This window comes from Cyrtonyx montezumae, unplaced genomic scaffold, assembly GCF_038088225.1.
Source record: "Cyrtonyx montezumae isolate F1298 unplaced genomic scaffold, pur_monq_1.0 scaffold_4, whole genome shotgun sequence".
Taxonomy (NCBI): domain Eukaryota; kingdom Metazoa; phylum Chordata; class Aves; order Galliformes; family Odontophoridae; genus Cyrtonyx; species Cyrtonyx montezumae.
Window position 1 is genome coordinate 3,348,069 of NW_027072045.1, and position 27,258 is coordinate 3,375,326.

The following is a 27,258-nucleotide window of genomic DNA, read 5'->3' on the forward strand; positions in this document are numbered from 1 at the left end:
TATAGATGTCTTTTGTTTCTTTAGGTTGCATGATGCAGATCCTTGAGAACATCTCTGGGACGATGAGGCTTCCAGGAGCAGCAGCCTTGTTTAGAATCTGAGTGCTTTAACTGGGAATTCCTATCCACATTTGCCTATACATCAGTGGACAATGAATTCATTTTATTTTTTGTATATTTTCACACTACGTAACAATTTTTCTTCTTTCCCCTTTTGCTCAATGGGAAAGACTTGAGTCAGTGGTACAGCTGATTCTCACTTTGCCACGTTCCTCCTCCTGAGCCAAATTCTTGGAAACCACGTCCACAGGACATCTATTTTTGTAGCTGGTGTTCTTTTTTCTGCATGTGCCACATGTCACTTTTGGAGTGCTTCTAACTATATTTTGGTTTGAACCTGCCCTTCTGCGTTGCAGAGAATTCGTAGAATCACTCAAGGAATTAAATAACTTCAGTCTTGCAGAAGATGACTCATGCTTCAGAAGCGTTTTTGTGGCTGTCCTTGGCTTGTTAATACAGGAGTTTAACAGTATTAATATGAGGCATTGCATTAATTGTTGCATACATTTATTACCAAATGACTTGCACAGACAGTGTTTCAGATGCCGTGGCCATAGCCACAATAACCAGAAGTGTCCTGTTTGTGAAGGAGAAAATAGAATCCCTCTGTACGCTGATAGCAAGCAGATGAAGTTGCTTGCAGTTTTGGAAGTAAGGACTGATCACAGTGAAAGCTGGAATGGATTTTTCTGCTTGAAGAAGGGGAAGCTATGCAGCTTAATATTTGGGTTGGTTATAATGACTCTAGTGATGGCATCCTATGTACTGACTGGAGCCAAGCACGGCCTGTTGCTAATACCATCTCCCTTCCATTATGGAGCTTTTACTAGCAATCCAAGCTTAATGGACAATGAAAGCCTTAGTGACGTGAAAGACCATTACCAGCCTTCCAAAATTAATATTTCATACGTAAAGGATTATCCAAGCATTAAATTAATTATTGACACTATTACTTCAAAGATAGAGTTTATAATGAGACAGCGCCCTGGTTTAGAAGAGCTGAGGAAACAAGAGCCACATGTAAGTATGAATTAAAGCACCTGGAACTGCGGCATGCTGGTTTATTTGGAGGATTTGGGGTCAATCTTCTGAGATAAAAACAGTGCAGCTACTCTGATGCTTGCGTTGTGTTTCACAGCACCAAGAGCCTCCTGATTTATGCCTGTTGAAAAGCTGATATTATGGACCACATCCTTCTGAGTCACAGGCAGAATGGATGGGCTGTCTAAATGGTCTTGACACCTGAAACAAAAATCGGGCAGTCTTCTGACAGCTGTACAATCTAATTGAATTGAGAACCTTGTTGCACTCAAAGTCATTCTAAGTTAGTCACATTTGCCAGCAACCTGAAATGATAAATAAGAAAGCAGCCTTTGTATTGACAATATGCGTTGCTAAAAAAAGCTGGACATAGCAAAGTCTGTACTTCTGAGTTAATGACTGGAAGTTAATCTGAGCATTATGACTTTGACTTGAAAAATTAATTCCTGTGGTGGCAGTGAGGTGGGGAAATATGGATCTGCCTTCTGGCCTTAAATCAAAGCATTTCTCATTGTATTTCTCTCCCAGTCCAACTGCTTGCACTGGATTTGGTTCCAATGCTACCAGAAGGAGACATAACTCTGTAGTTTAAAAAAATAATGTCTAAATAGTGCTTCTATTGTTTGCTTGCTGCGCTAAGTTAGAGAAATAGAATTGCCAGTTTTTTTTTTTGTTGCCTTGACTGAAACTGTTGTTCTTTATGTTGCAGATGTTTTCAGTAATTCCTAATAAATTCCTTCCAAATAGCAAGAACCCTTGTTGGTATGAAGAGTACAGAGGAAACACCACCACAGACCCTTACACAACGAACTCCTATGCACTCTACTCGAAGCGCTTTCGAACTATATTCGATTACCTCAGGAAGGTATTTTGGAACCACTTGTACCATTATAAGGACAAACACTACCGGCTGCGCTGTCTCCCCCATTTCTACATCATTGGGCAGCCCAAGTGTGGGACGACGGACCTGTACGACAGGCTCCGGCTGCACCCCGACGTTCGGTTCTCAGCCATCAAGGAGCCACACTGGTGGACGAGGAAGCGCTTTGGTGAGTCAGTGCACCTCCTGGGTGTGCAGGAGAGCTGTCCCTACAAAGCTTTGATGCTTCTTGTACGTATCTGGGGTGAATGTTGTGGGTTTGTTGTATTGTTGACTTACTTCGTAGTTAAAGTGTGTGTATACATGTATATCCAAGGTGCTCAGCAGGTTCTAGCCTGGTTTTGTTTGATGATATTTTGGGTGAAGCCTTTTGGGATGTTGCGTTTCATCTGGTTTGTTAGCTATGGTTTGTGAAATCCAGAAGAAATAAAGTGATTTGGATAAAACTGGGTGCTGTTTTGTGAAAGCAGGAAGAATAGCAGCTAGGTTGTGATAGGAGATTTAAAGAATAATGGTAAGTTTTGTCTTGCAACCTTTCTTTCGTAAAGCCTTTCTTAAATGAATAGTGCTGGGTTGGTATTTGATACATGGGTTTCTTCAGTCCTTCTGATTCAGTACAGCTGGTTTTGGTAGCAGCTTTGCTATTACTGCTCTAGTCAGACACTCTGTGTGAGACATCTCTTTCCCACCGAGGAACCTGAACGTATTTTTAATGCTTTTTCTCCTGGGTGGCATCAGTATTTCATGATGTGACTCTTCATCTCTAGAGGCAGACAGCAGCTGAGCTTATGGTCTGCTGGAGCAAGGCACATCCATCTCTTGTGGTCGCTTCTTCAAAGGGTGGCTGAGAACTGTGGGCCTGAGTGCATCATTTTATCCAACTAAAGTGTTTATGTTCTTTGTGTTTTCTCTCCCCTTGGTGCCAGTACAGGTCAATCTTGAGTTTAAAGTCTAGATGAGACTTGGAAGGTCCAACTTCAGTTCTTGGCTTTGTTGTGTGCTTAGTGTTTTCCTTAGTACTCAATTTATTCCACTCAGGCTCTGCATTTTCCTTCTGTAATATAGATTGGGTCCAGCTGCTGAAAGCTAGGACATTGACATCAAAGTTCACAGGAGTTTCAGTGGTATAACCATTTCCAAGAGGAATGTGCTGGTTATTTTTCAATGACTCTATCTTTGCTTCTATTTCTGATTTGTTATGCTTAAATTCAGACACTGCCTTTGGAGCAAGGAAAAACCTAATACCGTGGAGTGAAGCATTCTGTGGCTTGATGAAACCTCTGCATCACCATTTTCCTGTGGTTCTTTTCTAAGCCTCCTTGAAATAGGGAACTCTCTCTCCTAGTGAACTGCCATGACCAATGGAAGGCTGTTTTCTGAGGGACTGGGACATCTGCAGTGCTGTCTGTGTTTTATTTGCTGGTTTTTACCTTAATTCTTTCCCCTACATGTGGTGTTGCCTTGGAGCCCAGAAGAACCCTTGAGCTCCTGTGAACAGGAGGTTTAGTCCTTGCTGCTTGCTAGGGAGTGCTCAGCTGTGGATCTGGGATTTCTAACTTCTTAGGCAGAGATGGCTTTGCTTTATTCTTATCTCAGGATTTGTGTTTTCTTCCTTGGCAATTGCTGTGAGAATGTGGCTCATGTCAAACTCTTGAGTGGTGGTTCGTATGTACCATAGCACAGAAGTAGCTCGGAAGTAGTGAGCTTGACTTTCTTTGTTTCTAATACCCTCTGCAAGGTATTTTAGACACTTTAAGTGCTATATATGAAGAGTTTAAAGCAAAATGATGAAAGTGTGGTTTTGCTTTTGAGATAATTGACTCCAGTTCTGAAGATGCTGGAGGTGCCAGTGTGCACGGGGCTACTTGAGGACTCAAACAAGAAGCATTGTGGTGAACAGGGTGCCCTGTGGGAAGGAGCTCATTCTGCACAGGCAGCAGCTGGCTGAGGATGAATAAGAACTACCTCCTGAGCTGAGGGTGGAAAGTCAGATCAATGAGGAAAGTGGATTTGAGACTTGGATGCTGTGAGTGTCAAGCTGCTTGTCTCTGGGTGTGGAGGTGTAGGGACCACCGGCAAAGCTTTCTGTAGCTTCACTGCATCTTCCGTACGTGTCTCTTCCATGAGAATTTTGTTTACCTAAGTAAATCTTTTGATGTTATTTTTTTTTAAAGCTGAAGAATGAGGAAAGTTTGCAAAGCTTGGGATCAGGTAGGAGGAAGATCTGCAGAGATGACCTGCTGATCATCTCAGGCTGTCTGCCATTCAGAAAGGACATTTGTCATTTCTCTCTGCCTCAGCATTACTTCACCTGGTGACTGCCATTTAGGTGGGGAGGTGAATAAAGCAAATAGGCTAAGCAGTGAAACTGAGTCAGCCCCCTTTAAAAGCCCTCTTGTGAGTATGACTCCTGTGCTGCTGGCTATTAAGTCATTTAGTTTCTAACACTTATCTGGAGAAGAAAGTCTCTTTGTTCTATGGCATTCTGTAATTCAGGGATTTTTACAAGACTGACTAATTTCAGCTAAAGCCAAACAACCCTCCTGGGAAGGTCTCATTTCACAGATGATCGCTTTCCCATTCTGCTGGGATGGCTGATGCTAGGCAGGACTTTGTCCCAGTTTGACTCTTTCCTGGCCCTTGGCCACAGCTACTGCTCACAGGCATGGGGTGACAACAAATGGAGTCAATCTGTAGCACTGTGCATGCAGGGAGAAGGCTGGTGGTGTTAAACAGAGTGAGGGGGGAGAGGAGAAAATAAGGTGCCAACATGGAGCCTTGCTTTCCTACTGCTGAAAGAGGAACACATGAATGATTTCCCAGTTCTCTGATTTTGCTGAGTGCATGTTGGTTTGCATATTTGGTGCTAAAGACTGGTTTTAGTTTCAATGTAGTTACTCCAGTGGGAGTCCGTATTACTCCAGTTCATACTGATGTAAATGAAAGCAGAATCTGGTCTTTTATATTCATTCTAAAAGCTAAATTTAGAAGAAAATAAATACAAGCTATTCATGCAGGAGCTGTAAAACAGAATATTTGAGAAATCTCCTATCACTGTGAATTTATGGCTTAATCGTATAGTATCTTGAATCTCAGCTGCTTCATTATTGGCACTTGTATCTGAGTGTTACTCTTCATGGCTCTAATTTTGTGCTGCCGTTTGCTGGCTGAGATCCAGAAATGTTAACGAAGCTGTCTTCATCTACCCAGCAGTTAATCTTGCCCTGCTATATGTGTATTTTCTAACTTCTCTCTTTTCACTGTTTCTAGGAATCATTCGTCTGAGGGATGGATTTCACGATCGCTACCCAGTGGAAGATTACCTCGATCTGTTTGACTTAGCAGCTCACCAAATACAGGGCGTGCTGCAGAGTGAGGCAGCAAAAGAGCACAGCAAGATGAATAACATCATAATTGGTAGGGCAGATACAGCTTCTCAAACGTTTGTATCTGTGGGCTTATAGCATCTGGAGTTGGTGCATGAGAGGGATGCTTGCTTAGGTGTGACTGATTTACCACACAGGGCTGCTGATACTGGTTTCCTCTGCTGTGTGTGGGTAGTGCAGAAGTTCTTCTAAGGTGCCTGAGAAAGCAATATGTGCCTGACGGACATCAGCGTTTAATTAAATAATACAATAAAAAGAGAGCGAGGGAATTCGGTTACTCCTTCCAACAAGGTTTGCGTTTTGTTCTTATTACAAAGAGTTTGCCTGTAGCTTCAGGTTCAAACACTGTAATGGAGCGTGTGTTTTCCCCAGGCATAGCAAACAAATTGTGGCATTTGTTTTTATAGTCCTGTAGAAATCCTATAGCTGACAAGCAACAGTTTCCATGATAGAGCCAAACTGGCATTGTTTCTCTTCTCAGGCTTCATCGTAAGATGTGTAGGAAGAGGGACCACCATTTTGTGCGTCATAATCCCTATGCAGTCTGTGGTGGACTGAAATAAACTTAATAAAACCCCTGAGCTGCTTCGTTACCAGCAGAGAGAGCCTCAGCTAGGAACTTGTGCTATCTCTGCTGTATTATTTTTCAGATGTGGGACTGAGAGGCATAGTACAGGATCCAATTAGAAGATATTTTTATTGCTACAGCTGATATCAACTTAACTCAGTGTTAGAAATGTAAAGGTCCAGTTCAGAAGTGTGGTTGTGTTGTTCCTTATCAAAGCCCATGGTCAGGACCTGGCTCCATGAAGGATGCCTGGGTTGTTCTCCACAATGTGTGGTAGCCAATGCCTCGTTGTGCAACTGGGTTATGGTGGGTGGAATGTCAGCAGGCGTTCTTAAGTTCTGGTTTTGCTTTCTGCTACAAGCAGAAAGCCAAGGGGAAAACACTTTTGCCAATCTGTCACCTCAAGATGAGCCAGGGAAACCAGACACTTCCATAAAAAGACTGGTTTGAAAAGAGGCTTTTGAAGTAAGATGAAGCTGTTCACCCTACAAAAACTTCTTCCTCCCTTGGAGGGAGTACACTCAATCTTCTTCATTGCATTCTGATGAAAAAGATGAACCTACTGTTGACTTGAAATGGTGACACTGTCTTCCATTGCATAGCCTTAGCTATAGCTGTATGTGTGACAATCTCTGTTGAAGTCTACCACCCTCACTATCAAATATTCAGTGCTGAGCAAAACTTGTAAGACTTTAAGAAATGTTGCTGCATATGGACATCTGCAGATTTTCCTCCTACTACAGTACTATCTCCTGCCCTTTCATGGGTGAAGTGCTTATACTAATTATATTCCCTAATCTAATCAGCAGTGTACGTTTTTGATTACTTACCTCCTGTTACTGCTTTTTCTGGAGCTCAATTGTGTTTCTTTTTCCTGTCGTCTCATTTCTTGTTTCATTATGGTTCTGTTCACTTTTCTTATTAAGTTTGCAGGAGAAGCCTTGAGTAATTATTCTCATTAAGTCATTTTTTATTACCTTGGTTTAAAAAAAAACAAAAACAAAAGCAAAAGCCACAACAACACTAAAATAAAGCTAGCTTGTCTAACTTGAATTTGTATGAATATCAGGTTTGCTTAGAATCTTCTTTTTTTTTTCTTTTTGTTTGGATGATTAGAAACCAAAATCTAATTAAAGCTGTAAGCATTTCAGTAGTTCATCATGCTACAATATTTTGAAAACTTCATCTTTGTTGGTATTATACTTAGTGGGTAATAATTGTATTTTTGCAAATAAAATGACGTCTGCTTTGATTCATCTCTCAGCAGACAATACTGCTGTAGCTTGAGGCATTCCAAGCAGGACTTGTTTATCTGTGATCATTAATAGGATGAGTTCACAAGATTATTTTGAAAACATGATATGATTATAATCCATTAATGACTGAATACAGATTTATTCATTGGGAAGCGTAATAATTCATACATTCTTTAAACCCATAAGAAAAGAATTGTTGTTTTGTTGTTGTTGCTCTGCAGTAATGTGACATAATTACTATCCGTGTTTAATTTACTTCGTGTCTAGCATGGCTCACTCTCTTTGCAGATATTAAATCTGTATTCTAACACACAAGAGAACACTGTCATATTACAAGGATGTGGGTTTTTTTTGTCTGTTTCAGGAAATGAATATTACAAGAGTCAGAAGAGACCAGATTGAATTTATTTACTACTTTCTCCTTTTTAATTCCTGATAGCCATCTTTATTTTTGAGAAGCTGCCTTGTGGAATCCAAGCTCTCTTGGGCTGTGTGCATTAAAGCAGCACCTCAAGCCCCTGTTAATGCTTCAGTGTTATGTAGTGTCACTGATTGTCCCTTGCTTCTGCCCCACCTGCAGATGTTGGTAGTGGTACTGAGATTATTTCTGTGGAGTATTCTGGTCTTTAGCATTAGAATATCATCCTATTTATGTCTAAATGCAATGAGTTTTAGATCAGCTAGCACCTGTGTATGCAGATGTTGTGTTCAGCTTTGTTCAGTCTGCATGAGCTAATTAGGGAGAGAGATTAATATAGAGAGCATTAAATATCATCAGAGGTCTTTGGAGCAGAGGAGTATGAAGGAAGATCAGAAAAAACAGAGGAAGAGGGTGTGAAGATGATGGGGGCCTGCAGTGCAGCCAGACACGTGCTGTGCAGAACATTTCCCATTGTAAGGACCACAAAGCACAGGAGTAGGGCTCTTAACAAGGTTCTAACCTTTAATCATCAGCGTGATTCAGGCAAGCATTGCTCAGGGAGTGTTTTCAGCACAGCCCTTCCTGTCAGGGATGTGTCATGGTGACTTCCCAAGGTCCTTCCATCCCCTGCAGCTCTGGGCATGCCCTGTGTCCTCCTCTGCTGGCACAGATGTGCAGTGCTTCCTGGCCTGGCCATCTCCTCTTGACCTCTGTTGGGTCTTTTGTGCTTCCACTTCACCCAGTGTGGAATCTGTGCTGAGTGCATTTTAATTGACAAGCCAAAGTGCACTGATGATCAGGCAATGCCTTGGCTAATTAATTTAGAACGGAAAAGCAAAGCTGTTGTGGACATCCAGCTTTAGCCAACAGACCTGATCTCCTCCCTTTGAAACGAGGCAAAATGAACATGACAGAAGATTAATGTGTTTTCTAACAGCTCCAAGCCTTTACTAATGAATCACATTATGCTAAGCTGGTTTGGAACAAATACCTGTTTCACTTTGTGTTTTGGCAATCTTTTAAAATCTTTATTGGACTTTCCCAAGAGAGAAACAAGAAAGGAAAATCATGTGAAAGTCTGCAAGTCTGCACCATTATTATTTTTTCATCTCATTACCTTTGATTGGAAAAAAAAAATAAAAATCCCTCATTAACAAGAATTAGCTTTCATTAAACTTTCAAAGTGTGGAAGTTGCCAAAAGGTTTTTACATATGTTTTATTAACATATCCATGCTATGTATGACCTCAAAAGAGAGGGAAGGCTGAACTATTCTTAACATCATACTGGATCACTTATTTAGTAGCTGGAGCATCGCACACCTTGTTCTGGCAGAGATGCTGGTGCTTGTTCTTTTCCCTGTAGCACTGCTTTAAGGGTAAGTAGCTTAAGAAGCTAAGAATGGTTAGATGTCAGACTCTTGCATGTGTTAGTCTTTAGTGCTTCTTTCATAAAGGGCTTTTTTTGCTTCAAAAACAGTGACTGAATTCAGTGCCCCTGCATTTTTTGTTTTGAGTTTCCCATGTGCTCACCAGCTCTCCCGTTTTGTTCCTGTGCTAAGCAATATGGATCCACTGAAGTGGTTGTTTCCACTTCCTTCACTGGCTTATTGCAGTGTGAGCGCCCTAGCTCTGGAGAGCAGCACCAGAGCAGTCTGTAAGAACCAGTGAGGTGTGCTGGAGTTTGAAGCTTCGAAAGAATAGCTATCAGAATTCCACTCTGACACAAGGAATGAAATGAGATGCTTTTTATTTCCAGGGGAAGCCAGTGCCTCCACAATGTGGGACAACAATGCGTGGATTTTCTTTTACGACAACAGTAGCGAAGGGGAGCCTCCCTTCCTAATCCAGGATTTCATCCATGCCTTCCAGCCAAATGCCAAACTGATCATCATGCTGAGAGATCCTGTTGAAAGGTGAGCAAGGGTCGTGTCGCAAAAGCATGCGAGAACATTTACATGCCTCAGCGTAAGTGGTCCTGTGAAGTGCTTCAGTTCATATTAAGAAATAAGCTTCATGTCTTCAAGGGCATACCACTCCAAATAAATAAAAGATAGCAAAGAGCTCCAGAGTCAGCAAGTGATACAAACTTTAATACTAAAATGCGTAGTGCAACGCTCGTAAAGCTCATTTAGATAATGTTATCTCGCTGAGCTGCAACTACTCAGGAGCTCACCTAACTTTGTGAAGGAAGGGCTCTACCTTTGCAAAAGTATGAGCTGCTCTTTTCCACTCTTTTAGCCACAAATGTCCTCTCCATCTGCATTTCACTTCTCTCTCCAGTCTTCCTCCAGTCTGCAGGTGGAGGAGGAGGATACTGGGGAGGGTGGAGGAGACCTTTCCAGGTGAAACTCATGTTACTTGGGCCAGGTCAGAGGAACTGTCCCTGGAGGGAATGGGTTCCTAGAGGTGCTGTGGAGATGTGCCTCTGAGGGACTGTGGAGATGTGCCTCTGAGGGACATGGTCAGTGGGAATGGTGACAGTGGGCTGGGTTTGGTGATCTTAGTCGTCTTTTCCAGCCTTAATGATTCTATGACAGAGGCAAGCAGGATGCAGAAGTCAATAGGTGCTTACTCGTGAGCTGAGCAAGTGCTTCCCATCTCTCACGTCAGCAAATACGCTGCTTCTCCTGACCTCAGGATTGAGCGGATGATAATTTTATGCAGGAGAAGTGGCTGAAGTGGCTCCCTCATGTAAATTGCCAACACATTTCCTGATTGCTTTAACCATCCTCCATAATGTGTGTGCCAGCTATAATAAGGACGAGATGAAAAGTGAGCTTCACCTCCCTTACTGTGTTTATAATCAATTGGCTTCTTTTTGTTTACAATTCCCAATGCCCTTGTTGGTGATGGCCCATCTGAATGGCAGAAGGGGCATCTGAGGACAGTCACCTTGCAATATTTGGAAGGGTGAGGGAGCTGCTCAGAGCCTGGTGGATGAGAGGCCCCCCAGAATGGGGGTGTTTGAAGGACCTCAAGTTTTGGGGTAGTGGGCATCCTATTATAATGGATGGGGATAGAGCGTAATGGCTAAGGAGCTGGAACAGCTGAAATCCCAATCAGTGAAGGTTTTATTTCCAAGCAGATGTCCCCACAATTAAAAACAGATGGGAAGAAATATAGAAAATCTCTTGCTCTGCAGAGATAGGGCTTGCCTTCAAGATTGTAGCTTTCCATAAGATGTCAGCAAGTCTTTAACGATGTGGGTTTATTTTAATGGATGATTAGAAATACTAAGCACTCCTATGAAGCCTTTCAAACAAGTGACATCCTGCCCATGCTGTATTTGATGCCTGCTTTGCCCCACATCTCTGTCCCAGCTCATCACTGCAGTCCTCAAGCACTGCTGGGCATCACTGTCTTCTGCACTGCATAGTCTGGGTAGTGTGCTTAGTAGAATAGTGTTAAATCTGTAAACAGAAACCTTTGCAAATTATCTGCTTATACTTTGAAGAGTAAAGGTGGGATACAGTGGCTAGAGCTGTGCACTGCCTGTGCAGCTGGGTTTCCCTGGATGTGGGAGGTGATACCAGGCAGCATCACCTCTCCAAGCACTAGGTCAGTGTTTGCCAGATGGAAAGGTCCTTCTTTCTTTATAGCTGGTGCATTGTGTACTGCTGCTTTTTTTCTTCTATAGTTTGCTGTAGCTTCTATTTTAAAGGATGTAAAAATTAAATGAAAAGCAGTCTGCAACATGTGCATCCCTTCTCTTCCTTTTTAAGTGATCAGCGAGTTTTCATTTAAGTCATGTGGGAATTAAGATCCTGTTGTTGCAGAACACCAAAATAAATAAGTGTAAAGGGGCTATTCCTGTGCTTAAGTGTTTTGCTGGATTAGAGCCGAAACTTCTTCAATAAAATGATGAATTTTAAAGTACCTGTGGCAATCTAGGGAAGCTTAAAAATAAATAAAAGCGAGTGCAATGCAAAAGACTGCCACAGCAATAAAAGGAGCCTGTGTTTTGTGAATGAGGCTGATGGGATCAATGGACTTGTGCTGAGGGGTGGTGCTGTGGAGTTGTAGTATGCTGCAGACACAGTGAGAAAGCAACTCTCTCTCAGATGTTTCAAGGTTGATGAAATCAGAAAATGAAAATGCTGTGTTCCACAGATGATTCATACTGTTAATATTCATGCCACACTACGGCATTTGCTTTGTATCTTTCAGCCAGGTGTTGCTGGAAGAGTTTAATCAAGTTCATAAGTATTAACATGCAAGTAGATGTTACTTGCATCTAGGTTTTGGATTGTTTTCCATTCTATTTTCCCCCAAGGGACAAGATTTTAGTTCATCTTTTCTGAGCGATGTTAAATGACCATGAAACTTGTATAAAAAATACCCCATGAAGGGATACCTCTTGAGCTGCAGCTTAGGGGAATTCTCGCTGCTGATAGCTGACACAAGGCTCTGTTCCTACAAAGACATGGGGCCATGTCCTCCAGTCCTTAAAAAAGGAGTGGGACTGTTAATTTTGGGGAATTTTTGATAGGAAGTTGACAAACTGTTTGGGATTTGAGATGGAATAACTGTGATAATTGGGAAGTCTGGAACTTTTCCTATTTTTGACGATGACCAGGAGTATGGTAATCACAGAAAAATCACTGTTTCTAACTCATCCCACTCCTCTTTTGGTTTTGATTTTAGTTGTGAGCTTTTGGAAGACTATTTCTGTCCATAGCATTGTAGAGCATGTGGTACAGAGGGGTACCAGTATCACCTGAAACCAGTTCTGCCACTCTTAGACAACAGAGCTGCTAAGTATGTACGTTCACTGCAGCAGGTTGGCACTGCAACAAGTTGCCCAAATAAGCTGTGGGTGCCCCATCTCTGGGAGTGCTCAAGGCCAGGCTGGATGGGGCTCTGGGCAGCCTCAGCTGGTGGGTGGCAACCCTGTCCACAGCTGGCACTGAATGGTCTTTAACATCCCTGCTGTAGGGAACCTGCTTTGGCAGGGGGGTTGGACTCGATGATCTCTAGAGGTCCCTTCCAACCCCTGTGATTCCGTGATCCCCTCCAACCTAAGTCATTCTACAGGTTCAAAAAGTTTGCATTTAGGAGGAAATACTTGTTCATGCAGTTCACTAAGGTCTGGATTTCACAAGATGCTGACCTTGCGGGCAGGGATGAGGGTGAGCAGCTCCCTGGAGTAGCTGCCATTCTGAGCCAAAACCCATCAAGATGAATACAAAGCATGTTATCGCTTAACAGTGCGGGTGGGGCAGTGTTACTCACACACGGTTCTCCTCTCAATTCATGCCACTGATTGCAATTGTTATGTAAATAGGTCTTCTTTCATTTCCTCTCTCGTTTACTGGCCCATATTTCTTTCACAGATTGTACTCCGATTATCTGTACTTTGCAAGTGCTAATAAATCTGCAGAAGATTTTCATGAAAAAGTGGCCGAATCGCTGCAGCTGTTTGAGAATTGCATGCTGGATTACTCCCTGAGAGCCTGTGTCTACAACAACACCCTTAACAATGCCATGCCTGTACGTATTCCCAATGCCGTTGGATTCCTTGCTTGTATAACAACAGTGTCAAGGTTGTTAAAATGCCAAAATACTATAAGCATCGAGAAGTAGAATTCTCCTTTCATTTGTAAAGCGGATGACATAAATATACAGGCGAGCATGTAAAAGCTGATGTATTGGCTCAGCTGTTTCACCAGTCTGTTCCCTGATGAATGCCAGCAGTGATAATACGGTTGTTCCATTGTGCAGGAGTATGGAGAGCACATTTAGTGAAGATTGCCATTTAACGTGTAAGCTTTTTGCAGATCTCTTGCAACAAACAGTAGCTCTGGCATGCGTATTTGTGGTATGAAATTGCAACAAAATCGGAATAAATTATGTATACTTTTTCAAGGATACTTTTTCAATAACTAGATAAAGCCTTTTTTAGAATTGTGCACATCCAAAGGTGATAAGAAGGACAGAAACTGCTGCCAGGAAATTGGAATGCTGAGCCTGTTGTACCAAAATTCACATGTTTAGTGTAGAACTGGCTTCAGATTTTGCTGGAGGGGAAAAGAAAGGCTTGGCAGAATAACGTGGAAGAGATTGACTTGAAGTATCAAGTCTGGCCAGTTTGCCATTGAGTCTGACTTTATTTGCGAGGACTTCTTTAGAGGGGATGCTTCTTTCTTGTGTCACCAGGGTGAAGAAGCTATTGCCTCCTCCAGTCAATAAAATAACCATAAATAACTGCTGCAGAGTTGCAGGCCCCATATTGATTGGGCAAACAGGATATTCCTCTTCCTTACCTCAGCAGGTAGATGGGAGCTGCCAGGCTTGGATGGAAGCCTCCAGGGCCTCACAGGCATGAGATACTGCCCAGGCAGTGTTACAACACATCCCATTGCACAAGAGTCTCCATTCTAGTACAGGGAGAGAACCAGAAAGAACTGTATACGTATATTTTTTCCTCTCTTCTTCCTCAGGGTGCAGAAGCACTCTTCATTTGTTGTCTTAGGCAACCCTCAGAAGATACAAACACAAGCAGGTGTTCATAATAAAACACAGATGCTAACAGTTCCTTGATGGACCTTAGCTGCTTCTTCAGCCAAGTTAATGGGATCTTTTATGTGCATCGTTTGCTACAGATTGAAAAAGTAGGGATTATTTTCCCCAAAGAGCTCATTAGATTGCTAACTGTGTGACTTTTTGCTAATTGCTGTAGTGGAAGAATGTTTTTTGCTACTAGTTAGTATATACCCGAAAGAAGAGAGGTAAATGTCTTAGATATTGTCAGAGTAAGTGATGGGTGCCACCTCGTAAGGGATGTTTGTTGGCTTGTCCTTGCTGAGAGTCAGTGAAAAGTGTGTTAATTGGAGAAAGGCATTCAGGGCCATGGTGATCAAATCAAATGTGCAGATGTGGATGTTATGGGAGGGAGACTGTCTTGGGAAATTGATGCCTTTTGGTGTGCAGAGTAAAACACAAGAGCTTAGGAAAGAGGCAGTGTTCTGGAAGAACAACAGTGAAAAGGAAGTCAGTACAACATGCTTTATACAGGGGAGACAATTAAGGTTCTTTCTAAAGCCAAGAAAACTCATTATGATAATGACTTATCAGTAATTCAAAATATGAATTATTTTGCTGTAATTCGGGTATCAGCATAGTTTCATGCTCCAGTGTAAGAGACAAAAGGAACATTACCTGACTTCCAGAGTTCTGTGGAAATGTGACTTGAAGAAGTTAAGTATCTTTTATGAAACACATTTATGATCCGGGGATTGTGTTTCCTCTCTTTTGAGCCTGAAAACACTTATAAAAAATATTCATAAGCATAGCCAGAGGCTGAACTTCTAAGAGTGCCAGCCAACTTTTCTAATATTGCACCTTGTTATGTAAAACCAAGAGGGGGAGAGAAAGACAGATTAGGTCAGGACAGGCTTTCCCACCCACCCTTGCCCTCTCTGGGTTGCACAAGTTGGTGCTTCTGCCACTTGGAGTGCATGGTCAGGCTGTTCATAAAATGACATCTGCCCTCTGAGACCATTTGCAAATGTTTCCATGAGCTTCACTGAAAACAAGAGGAAGATTAGAACTTTTTCAGGTGCTGTCTTCTCATGGTCCTTTCAGAGAACTAATCTGGGGTTTTTGCCCAGGAGCCACAGGCAAATGTTGGTTTGTTACTGCTCAAAGTGTTGTAAATGAATTATTTTCTTTTTTAATGTGTGTGCTTACAGGTAAGGTTGCAGGTTGGCCTTTATGTAGTGTATCTTTTGGACTGGCTGACTGTTTTTGACAAAGATCAAATACTCGTTCTTCGCTTAGAAGACCATGCATCAAATGTGAAATATACCATGCACATGGTGTTCCAGTTTCTGGATCTGGGTAAGGTGTTCTTTGGCTGATAGGAGATAAGTACACTTAAATTATTATCCTTCCCCTAGGTCATTTTTGCTTTATTAGCAGACAAAACAGAAACATGTGAATCTGTCTTGAAGGATGCATTGCCTCGAGTCAAACAAAACTAAAATTCCCAAATTCCCATAGAACAGTTGGTATTAGGAGAACTCACAGTGTAGAGGGAGAGCTTACCAGAAAGAAGCCAATCCTGCTTCTTGAAGCAGGCAGGGCTTGTTTGTCATAGACTTATGTAGGTGCAAGAGCTATCCCACACAGCTTAAAATATGCTACCAGGTTGTGAATGGTGTTACCAGCTAAAAATGATCCAGCATCTAAATCTGTATATGATGAAAGATTGTGTTTTTAGCTGGGAAGAAGGGAGAAACTGTGTTTTTTGCTGTGTTGACTGAGACATCTGTTGCTAATCCCCAGACAAACTGTTGCCCAATGTTGATTTGACAGTAGCAAGAGGATGAAAATGTGGCTGCAAAATAGTCTGGCTGGTCCAAACACTGGTCTAAATGATCAGAAAGTTTGAATGTAGCAGATTGAACAGATGAAGAGCTTGGCATCTTCTTGAAAATGGTTTATGTTGGAGAAGTCTATGGATTCTTATCGTTCTGACGTACATAGACAAGGGCTGAGATGTAGTCCTGAAATATATATGTGTAACTGTTATACCTGTGCATCAGTTTGATCCCACTGATAGCATCAAAAACAGCAACAAAGGTCCTTTCATGATGCACGAGTGAGTCTAATAGAGTTTCTGTCAGGTATTAGGCAACTTGCATCATAAAAAGAAATAGCAGTGTATAAGTTTGACTCTGAAATGGACAGGGATCTATACTGAGTGTCTTAGTTGTTTTCTGTAAACAAATCTTTTCTATTAGAAGTTATTTATGTTGCTGTTTTTAGAGATGATTAATTAATGTGAGAGAAAAAATATTATTACCATATTTACTAAAAGTGATTTATTTTTCTAAACTCAGCCCACATTCAATATTCTGAAGCATAGTCTCTGCTAACGCAAATTCCATTTGTCTTCCCTTGGCAAGCCTTTCAAGTTTGTCATTTGTCTTCAGCAAGGGCATTTCTGGTGAAAGATGTTAAGATAGTATTCTGTTTTACCACAGGACCTCTAAGTGAGAAACAAGAAGCTCTGATTACAAAAAGCCCTGCGTCAAACACCAGACGACCTGAAGACAGAAGCCTGGGACCTATGCTACCAACAACAAAGGCGATTTTAAGAGATTTCTACAGGCCTTTTAATACAAAACTGGCACAAGTTCTTTTTGATGATGCTTTTTTATGGAAGAGGACATGATCTGTAAATTTAGTGCCACAAATACAGCGCTGAAAGGAGTTTTTATTTTTTTAAATTCTATTTTTGTGCGTGGATATTTACATTTTTTCCCATTCCAAAGAGATGCTGATTGATGAGATGAGACTCATCGTCAGTCAGCACGCTTCATGACAGCTAGATCACATTTTCCTTGTGAGAATGTAAAGCATCTTGCTTATCAGTTTCTTGCAACTTCTTTTACCCCAGCAGAGAAGTGTGGTGTGGAAATGCAGCACAAAGGTGATGTCTTACATTCTTGGCTGGGATGTTGAAGTTTAACCTTACCTAAGATGCTGCAACACAGAATTAGCATCAGTTTCTTACGATTACACTTATAACCTCATTTTCAATATATGTAATTCATTTTTTTTTTCAAACTATCAATGTCATGTAGCCATTAAATTTTTTAATTGAATTCAGCCAAAATTTTGTTTTGTCTTGTTCACAAGTGGATCTCTGTATCTCCTTAATTCTGAAAATAACTTTAATAGGCAGTTACGTTTGCATACATTTCCAAGGCTAATTTGTATCTTGAGTAAATGGGCTTTCCTAGCCACAGGTCTTGTGGCTGTATTAAAAGAAATTTTCTATTGATAAGCAGGGATGACTGAGATTTAAATAACTGGCCACGTTTGAAGTTTAGAGTAACAAATCCCTTTGACTTCTGAACTTTGTTTATATTAATACACATGGGTATCATCTATTCAGATTGCATTTTCCCAAGAAACAGCTGTTGGGCTTGGTGTGAAGTCCAGCATTGGCCACAGTGAGCTTTTATGTTGGTTCCTACACAAGTGACCTGGGCAGGATGCACTGTACCGTGTGTCCTCATGGGAATGTTATGGTAACTATTGAATCAGTTGCATGTTGTATCTTTTCCTCTCCAGAAGAAGCATGTACATCCAGTTAAAAAGAGGCTGGAATGATGACTTGATGAAAAGCTATTTTAAAAATGAGAAACTTTGGGTTCATTCTGATGTTTGGAAATGCTAAAATGAGTAGTTTGGGTAAGTAGTTATGGATGACCAGAACTGGTTAGCTCTGATTCTGAAATGCTTGCAGATCAAAAGTTCTTAGAGAACTGAGAATGGATTACTTTATGTTCTCTGATTTAGAATCAACAACATATGCACAGGGCAGTGTGAACTCTGTCACATATTTCCATTTAGTTGTCAGCTGGAGCTGAGATCTGATGATATTACCTCACCAGCCCTGAATGCTAGTGAGTTTTACTGTTGTTTAGTGTGAACATTAATTCCTTGAACAAATCGTACACACTAGCTTGTGCTACGCTGAGGCACGATGCTGAATTTTACCACTGGCCAGGGAGGTTCTGTCCATTGCCTGTATGTACAGTCAAAGTGTGCTTCATGGCCAAAATTTCTGCTCTAGGTTGAATCAGCCCAGCACCCTTCATAGGTTTCCTGTATGAAGGTGGGTAGTGATGGCCACATGTTCCCAAAATGTGGCTAACTAATTCAGCAGAGGTCTGTACTCTTCATGTCAGCATGGTGTGTTTAGCCCCAAGGGGCTGTAACTATCAATAATATGGCAGGAGCCTGTAGTCCTTCCAAAAAGTTTCCAGCGTGTTTGCTTTTACATCACCTCTTTCCTTTCATGAGCTCCAGAAAATGGTATCTCGATTTAAGGAATCGCAACTTTATGCCACTGGGTTATGGAAAGAATAAGTATCAGAAAGAAGGAAATTACCTTTAAAAGAGGTCATCTCTCTAGGGAGGTGAGGATGTTGCTGTCTAGATTGCAAAAATAGTATTAAATCAGTGACTCAGAGTATAATAAAATAACACTTGATTTCCTTGAGTAATGGTGGTGGGTGTTGGACTCCCCTGCAGCCAGAGCACAGCTGACCTTCAGTGGCTTCACACTGGCCTCACAGCAGCCCAATTCTTCCACTTGCTTTACCCTTTCTCTTGACAGCTGGAGATGCAAAAGAGTATAGTACCATTATTATTCAGTGCTGCACTGTGTTGGCTTACCTCCCCAAAGCAGTAATTTGCCAAGGAAGTGGCCATGCTGTCAAGTCAGGGTGTTCTCATGTTTGACAAAACGTAGCAGTGGCTCTCTGCAAATTGCTCAGAAAATGCATTCTTCGCTCTGTTTGCTCTCATCTCTGCTGTCCAAAAGTAATCAGGAGAAGATGCAGCTTTCCTGAGTCCAAACGCATCGGGGAAGGGGTCAGTCCCAAATGTTCTTGCTGCTACTGCAGAAGAATGTGAAATGTGTTCTCTGTAAGACCTCGCACGCTCGGGCCAAGCACGCTGGCTGGAAGATGCAGTGAGAACAAAGGCTCTCCTGCTAAGATAAACAGGCTCTGATTTACACAGGAAAACAATACGTTGTTATCTGCTGAGTCCAGTGTGCAGGCTTGTAGGCTTCAGCTAAATAAGATAAACAGCAAACTTTATCATAGTACTAAATAAGATAAACAGAGAACTTATCATAGTACTGAATATGCTGTTCTACCAAGGAATGAATCAATCTTCCAGCCAGCACTTTTTTTATGAGAGAGGAGGCACGACTGTGTTATAAAGTTATTCCTGCTAGGTCTCTCTCTCCAGGCGCATCCAGAGTGTGTTGTTGGAGCAGAAAAGCTTGTGTTGCAATGCCATCCTGTGGTAAACGTGCGCACTACTTTGTGCAGTGGACATGCAGTTTCTCTCTTATCCCCCCCCCACTTTCTTTCCTCTTTCTCCCCCCCTTCTCTCATTCTTTTTCCTTCCCCTCCTCCTCCCCCTTTCTCTTCTTCTTCCCCCCCTTCTCTCTGCCATGGGATTTGATCCGCACTTCTGTCTCTACCTGCCCTCTGACGTGGCTTCAGTCAGAGAGACAATGTCATCAGCAGCAGAGGTCTGAGAGATTTCAGCAGCATCCTGCTGGGTACTCCTGCCTTTAAGTCACAGCTCCTATGGAAACTCCAGCAGCTCTCTGTGCTCGCTCCCTCAGTAGAAGAGTGCTTAATGTGATTGCCAGTGTGGCAGGGGCTTAATGGACTGCCAGGCTGAAATCTACTGTGGGAAATTAGAAGCCTGCTGTGTGCACACCAGGCCGCAATTAACAGAAAATAAGGCTTTAAAGAGACAAAAATAGTAATCAGCATATTGCATTTTACAGGAAGGAAATGCTTTCTGTCCCTTGTCTTCTTGGCTGCTGAGCATTCGTTTGCTTGGTGGAAAGGCATGGGGCAGTGTGCTGTGTTCATGTCTCTGGGACCAGGTGGTGACAAGCAGGAGTCCATGACCCCCCACAAAGTGACCTGGCCCCGGTATATCCATCTGATATAGACAATGTGGAATGAAGATGCTGAAAATGTATCAGTAAGAGCTTTAAAAGTGCTGTTTAGCTGCTTTTTAGTAGCAGGTGCTGGGCTAACAACTCACGGTATGGACTGTATGTGGCACCCGCCCCAAGGAATGCTCAGGAAGGGTATCCATAAGCAAGGCCATTCTCTGTATTGAAGGGGAGTTACTTTACTTGGTCTGGCTGTATCTCATGCAGAAAATTCTCTCTACCTCTACTTTAATAATGAAAGGGAATGAGCAAAGAGAAGGGTTTTGCTTGCACTCAGAACACTGCAGTGGAAGTCCAAACCCAGCCTGAGAGCAGCTCCTGGAATTTTACTTCTTATAGGCTACAGGAGCCTAACCTACGGGCAACTTGCAAATAATGTGGCCTTTACCTTTTGATGAAGGCAAAACCCAGTGCACCTCAATTATCCAGCATTTCACGTTTCCCATCGGTGATGTAGTGAGGCTTCATTTGTGAAGGGTGCTCATCGCGTAGCCAAGCTGGGTCATCTTATCAAATTTCTGAAATTAATAAAAAAAAAAAAAGATGGAGAATAAAAATGGTGCTTAAAGCTCTCTGGGCAGCTGTCAGCCCTGTATATTTATGGAAATGATCACCAAAGCCTCATTCTGCAGATCTGACTAATGCCAAGTACCTCTCCGTGTCAATAAGCTGAGAAGTGTCCCCCTGTCCTGTTTGCGGATGGTGGGGCCTACGCATCCCATCCTCTTCTGGTCCCCTGAAATCAGGGACGAAGCAGAGGAAACTCCTGTCTGGTGGCACCTGTGCAGAGGACTGAAGGATGCAGCAGCTGCTGGAAGGTGTAAGGAGTGGATAAGAAAGGACTCCTGCAGTTGAATCAAATGAAATCTTAGAGCAGTGGGAGAAATCGATCAGGTAAAATTGCACTGAAGACGATAAAACCAAATAAGGCAGCTGAAAAATAGAAGAAAATGAAAGTAATGATATAAGTAGGTTTGGTTCTATGCAGCACTATGTTGGTTTGGCTGGGAAGATGTCATCTGAGCTCACCATGCCTCTGTCCAACTCATACAGCAGAGTCCAGCACTGCAGTTGTGATGGGGAAGGGGAAAAGTCTATTAAAAGGTAAAGCAACTAGATTATTGTGGGAAAGAACTGAAATAAAATGTGTTGCTTGACTATGTTAAAAATCTGATAGAGAGGCTGTATATTACCTGTATATTGCTAAGAACAGGGAAGTGTCAGCATTAGGAAAATTTCCTTTAATTTTCTCCTGACTAATGATCTAAGATGCCCAGCAGAGTTGGCTCTGGGGTCCCCAGCTGCTGTTTTTCTACCACCAGAGGGCAGGGCACGTCTGAAATTCAGCTTCAGCTCTCAGATGGAGTGCTGTGGGACGAGAAGTGGGACAGAGCCAGTGCCCTGCTCACAGCTTCTGCTTTGTCCTTCCCAGAACTGCAGAGCGATAGAGGGAAAGTGACTCTCAGTGCTGCACTGTGCAAATGCATGTATAACTTGACTTGTATGCAGTGTAACTCAGTATAGCATAGGACACATGGAGAATGGGGTAAAGAAACAAAATATGTGCAGAAGAAGCAGCTACACCTAAAGGATATTAGTGGTGTGTGCTGAAATGCTGTTTGTATCATGGCAATGGCAGTGAGATCCCCTTCTCTTCTCCCGGGGGAGATAACCAGCACGCTTCTTGCTTGCCAAGCACAAATCCCATCTCAAACCTCAGTGCAACAGTAAGGATTTTGAAAGCAGCAAACAAAATGACCTAGGTGTCCTGGTGGATGACAAGTTGGCCATGAGCAGTGTGCCCTGGTGGCCAAGAAGGCCGATGGGATCCTGGGGTGCATTAAAAAGAGCGTGGCCAGCAGGTCGAGGGAGGGGATCCTCCCCCTCTGCTCTGCCCTGGTGAGGCCTCACCTGGAGCACTGTGTGCAGTTCTGGGCTCCTGGTACAGAACAGACAGGGATCTGCTGGGAAGAGTCCATTGGAGGGCTACAAAGATGATAAAGGGCGGGGAACACCTCTCTTATTAGGAAAGGCTGAGAGAGCTGGGGCTGTTCAGCCTTGAGAAAAGAAGACTCAGAGGGGCTCTGACCCACGTCTATAAATATCTGAGGAGCAGGAGGCAAAGGGATGAGGCCGGACTCTTCTCAGCAGTGTGTGGTGATAGGATGAGGGGAAATGGCCACAAACTGAAGCATAGGAAGTTCTGCACCAATGTGTGTGGGAACTTCTTCCCAGTGCAGTGATGGAGCACTGGAGCTGCACACAGAGGTGGTGGATCTCCTTCTCTGGAGACATTCAAGGCCCACCTGGACACTGAGCTGTGCAACCTGGGCTGGGAGCTGCTTTGGCAGGGAGCTGCACTTGATGGAGGTCCCTTCCAACCCCTACAAGTCTGTGATTCTGTGAAAATTCCCCTTATTATCATGTTGGGCATCCTACAGCGTGATTCATCAGGAGAAAGACAGAAGAACAATTTTTCACCACTGAAAGCAGTTGCACACTAAGCTGCCTTGCAGTGATGTTACCAAACTAAGGGCAGTGAAGCACTTTCTGCCTTTGTAGTACTACTAAAGCATGAAAAAAAAAAAGAAATTATTGGAGTGGAAAATCCACACATTTAAGTAACACCTCTGAAATAGGCATGTATGAGTCAGTCCCTGAATCACTGCGTAGCAGTGCTGCGTCATCCGTCCCAAAGTGAATCCTGCAACATCTGTTCCCAACCCAAAGCTGCAGAAGCTGATGTGTGGCTGATTTAACAGCTAATGTGCGTGCTTCTCCAAGTGCATGGCAAACCGAGTGTATTTGCTGCAGGTGGTGCTGCAGAGCAGCCCTGTCCTTGTAACCGCGGCTGAGCAATTTTAATACTATATTTGAAAAGTACTGAATATATATGTTTACTTTAGGCTAGATCTTTTCTAGATTTTCAGTAGTGTCCTGCTCTTCTCTGTGTTACAGAGGTCTATATTGTTCAACGATTGCCCCCGTGGGTGCGTGTTGCTGTGTGACTAGAGGCTGGGGGGGCTGCAGGCAGCACAGCAGGGACTAACGCAGGTATTTGAGACAGAACAATTCGGCAAGCAATCAAAACCCGAAGTTTCTGAAGGCAGAGGGTTCAAAGCACTCGTCTAGCGTCAGCGTATGATAAAACCTCAGGAGGCAGAAGCCGTTGGTGTCTGGCACTGTGGGAGGCAGGCTTTGCTGCAGTTAAAGAGCAGAGCCAGCAAAGTGGGAATGTTAACACTTGTGAAGTCCAGGAACTGAAGTGCTGGAGGATTTGGAACAGTGAGAGATGAAAGGCTCCAAGGATGGTCCGATGGGGTTGCTTTCTTTTAGGGAAACTAGGGTGGATGCCAGGGTGATGTGGTCTCCTGACTGTGATGGGAGCCAAACAGTGAGATGTGCTCCCTGGTTACTGCTGCTGTGGCAAGGAGCTAAGAAATTTTACACACTGCATCTTCAAAATCTGATGAACACTCACCTATAGGTGTTGAAAATCCGTTCCTGCTCTTAGGACTCCATTTTTGAAGAGTTGCATATCCTTCATTGTCTGCATTTTCTATATTTCCAGGAATGTTGTGCTGCACCAAAGATGTGCTTCAAATCCAGTTGTAATCACTGAACCTAAAGGAAAAGATGATGATCTTGCAGCTAACACACTGCCTTGGGACTCAGACAATGGTAACAACTCTGTTCTTGGGGAGCTTGTCAAGGCCTCTGTGCAGACATGAGGAGGAATTCCCACGCTGCAGAGATTCAACCTGGTACTTATTTTACTGGTTGCTTTAAAGGGAGAAGGCACAGAGGAACACGAGGAACCTAACACCCCTATGTTTTCAAATTCATGGAGATTTTTACAAAGCTTTGTGTAGGCCGCAAAAAAACCTGGTAGTTTCTAAAGCCAAAAACCAAGGAAGTAGTGATGTTGTTTAACATTTTCTGTCACTAGAAACATCATTCAAGAAGTGTAATTTTGCATGCTTTTCCCTTGTAGCCATCCCCTCTGTTATCATATGACCAATGAGCAGATTCTTACTGTCTTTCAAAAATAGATGTCCGCCATCTAACTGAGCAAAGGAAAAACGATTAATTTTCTATGCTAATGGTTTAGAAGACCAGAAAACAATAAGGAGTATAAAGCTGTGAAACAGTTTCCGTAGCAAATACCAAGTACCAGGCTTATAGATAGTATAAGTAGTGCTGTGATAGCATCAGTTACCAGTGCAGCACCTCTAGTTTTCTCTGTGACACATTAATAAAGATGCAGGAGCTTTCAGCATTAGGTTATGCAGTATTTTAGAGGGTCTGCTGATTAAGTTGAAGTTATGATATCTACCATATGCTTTGGGTGATGGGTTGATGGTTGGACTAAATGACCTTCATCGTGTTTTCTGACCTTAATGATTATATGTTTCCATGATAAGATGAAAAAACCAAACCTGTTTACTACTGGACTTCGTACTGTATTGCTAATCTATTTGCACCACATCTTTATTTAGCCATACAGGCCTGGTTTTCCTAACATGTTTGCCCTACTTTCCTCCAGATCAACTGATTTCTAGACACATGCTGTAGATTTTCTGCTCTGCAGCTCACAGAAGTCCCCAGAATAGCTGAGCTGGTTCCTGGTTGTCCTTACAGCATTGTCACACTAGCCCAGTTTTAATGAACAGATGTAACATGAAGAACACAAGCTCAGGTTTGCATGTTGGTGCATAAACCTGTAGATGCCACCTGAGGAAGCACTCAGTATAATATATACCTTGACTAAAGTGTAAATTGCCTTTAAACACACACCAAGATGATTGGGGCCAAAAGTGAGTGTGCCAAGCTGGACACTGGATGGTGACCTGGCATTCCCTCATTTTGATGCCAAAGTCTTCTGCACTCTGTGACATGGGAGGTAGGAGGCTAAAATAACAATATTTTCCCTCTGAATTACAGCATGTCAAGCTACTCCATGTTTAGCATATGGGAAGTGTGAACACTGAGATAAAAACCCAGAAAAGAAAAATACCTTCTCTGAATAAGTCACAAGAGGAAACCTCGATGCCTGAAATATACCCGTAGTTAGGTTCGGTCTGAAAGTTATTTCACATGCTTCAAGTCAGTTCAGATAGTGCTGCAAGTGTCAGCAGTGCTCATTTCTGCAGCACAGCTGTGGGCTGAACCCTGCTTTGGTGGTCGCAGCCCAGCTCTGCCTGGTGTTGCCCACCTGTGGAGCAGCCCTCAGTGGGGGCAAGCAGGAGCCCAAGGGCTGCTGTTCCGTTCCTTGGTCTGAGGCCAGCCCCAGGGGTCCAAAGGGCTTAACAAACCCAGGCTGTCATGCTGTTACTCCTCTGTTTTAAAGCAAGAGGGAAATATGCAAAATGAAAGCCAAAGCCTGAGGAGAGCATCTGTCCAGAGCTGTCAGGGATCCAGTGACAAACCTGTGACTTCTGCTCCAAAGCATGTTGGCCTGCTGTCTATCTCTGATCACTGTGTGTTCAGATCAACCCACGGAGAAGCACGGCTCTGCTGCTTCAAAAGATGTCTTGCTGGCTGAAGATTAAACAGAGATTCAGTGGGAATCACAAGGCACGACATCAACTACTTCAATTCCACGCTGAAAATAAAGAGCACACAAAATAACATGGCTGACTTTGCACTGAAGAAATGAGAATGTGTAATCCAGTCACAGTGAAATGAGCGAAAAGGAGATTCCTCTCTATGCTGCCCTTACAAATGAAAGCAGTTGAGTTGCTGAGCATGTTTCTGCCCTTGGATAGATCCGTGCCTACTGGGTCATGCTGTGCGGGGATGCATCTCTTCTCCCCTCTAATTATGGCTCGGGAAATAATTCCACTGCCAATCCTCTGAAAGAAGTAAAATCCACTTCGATCCCTTCTGAGTGCAAGTTGGCGAGACCGAGGTGGCTGCAGAAAGAGAGCAGAGAATTGGGGTTGTGCCAAAATCACCTACAGTGAGAACAGCAGAGCTCTTGGGAAGCCCTGGGCCTCCTCTCTGTGCTTTTTTTACTGAAAAGCTCTGTTTTTAATTACTCTAATTGTGTGGGGGGTTAGGATGGTGCAAATCCCAATTCCTCAGCCTGTTTTGCAGAAGGTCCCACTGTGCCCAGGGTCTCTTGGTACTGCTCCCCATAGCTAGTCAGGTCCAAAACAGACAGATGTGCAACCAGCACACCTGCTGTAGCCATCTGATGAGTGGGAAGGTGCCGGGCCTCTGCTGAAGCAGAATGTCTTTCCTCCCAGCCATCAAAACCAAGCAGAAAGCATGGGTTGCTGTCTCAGCCACGTGAGCGGATTGACTGAAGTGCCCTAGTTTTAATTGAAGAGGCTCTTTCAGGTGACATGTTGAATCCTCTTGCCCCCCACGAGAACACATCTCATCAAAATTTTACATGGCCTTGGGATCTTGGTGTTTTATAAACAAGGCTTTTCCAGACGTGTAAATGAAAAGAGACGGGAATAGCAGAAATTGCTCATCAAGGGAAAAATATAAAGGACGAAAGAGAAGCACAGGAACTTACCTAAAATAAATGGAAATTTATAATTACATTTGGGAGTTTTATGTAACAGCAATACTCCTGCTTTTGCAGGGAACTAGGGCACCAGGACTGTACTGTACCTTTCCTTCTCTTTTCCAGGGATACTTTATAACACGACCTTTGAGTTGGGATCCTGAATTTGTTGCTGGGATAGGCATTAAAATCACCTTGGATGGGGTTTTAGAGATCCTTCTGAACTAAGCATCGATTTATATGGCTCTTTTACATTACTTAGAACTGGACTTAGTGCCCCAGTTGTCCCTTCCATCTCTTTGAAAGAAAACCAGTGGGAGGAACATTTTCAGTTTTCAAAGGGCACTTTCAATTGCAATGAGGAAATTCTCAACGTTCTCAAACAAACAATTATTGTCACTTATAATGCTGTAATGTTAAAATAAGGTTTGATCTCTTTGTACTTACCATCTGCCTCCCTGGTGAAAATAACATGCCTTCCCTTCATATGAAAAAATAAAGCAAAGTGAAAATTACTATTTGTGATGTTTTTGGTTTTTTCCCCAGTCTGCCTATGCAAAATAAAACACAACAACAAAACATCCTACAGGTTGTATTTCAAATCTATAAGGAAAGATATTA

At 42.8% G+C, this 27,258-nt stretch overlaps 1 protein-coding gene across 1 annotated transcript; it reads left to right on the forward strand.

Moving 5' to 3' along the window:
• The first annotated feature begins 445 nt into the window (after nt 1–445).
• On the forward strand, nt 446–17,223 carry CHST15 (carbohydrate sulfotransferase 15). Its single transcript, XM_065746978.1, has 7 exons — nt 446–1,079; nt 1,810–2,149; nt 5,251–5,397; nt 9,369–9,525; nt 12,946–13,102; nt 15,304–15,451; nt 16,600–17,223. The coding sequence occupies exons 1-7, from the start codon at nt 537–539 to the stop codon at nt 16,788–16,790; spliced, it is 1,683 nt and encodes a 560-aa protein (XP_065603050.1). The 5' UTR covers nt 446–536; the 3' UTR covers nt 16,791–17,223.
• Nucleotides 17,224–27,258: the final 10,035 nt, after the last annotated feature.

Excerpts from the sequence above, each read along its gene's own strand:
- CHST15 (XM_065746978.1), top strand. The coding sequence starts at position 537 with ATGAGGCATTGCATTAATTGTTGCATACATTTATTACCAAATGACTTG. Across the intron at positions 1,080-1,809 it reads TGAGGAAACAAGAGCCACAT|ATGTTTTCAGTAATTCCTAA; the intron begins GTAAGTATGAAT and ends TTTATGTTGCAG. Across the intron at positions 13,103-15,303 it reads CCCTTAACAATGCCATGCCT|GTAAGGTTGCAGGTTGGCCT; the intron begins GTACGTATTCCC and ends GTGTGCTTACAG.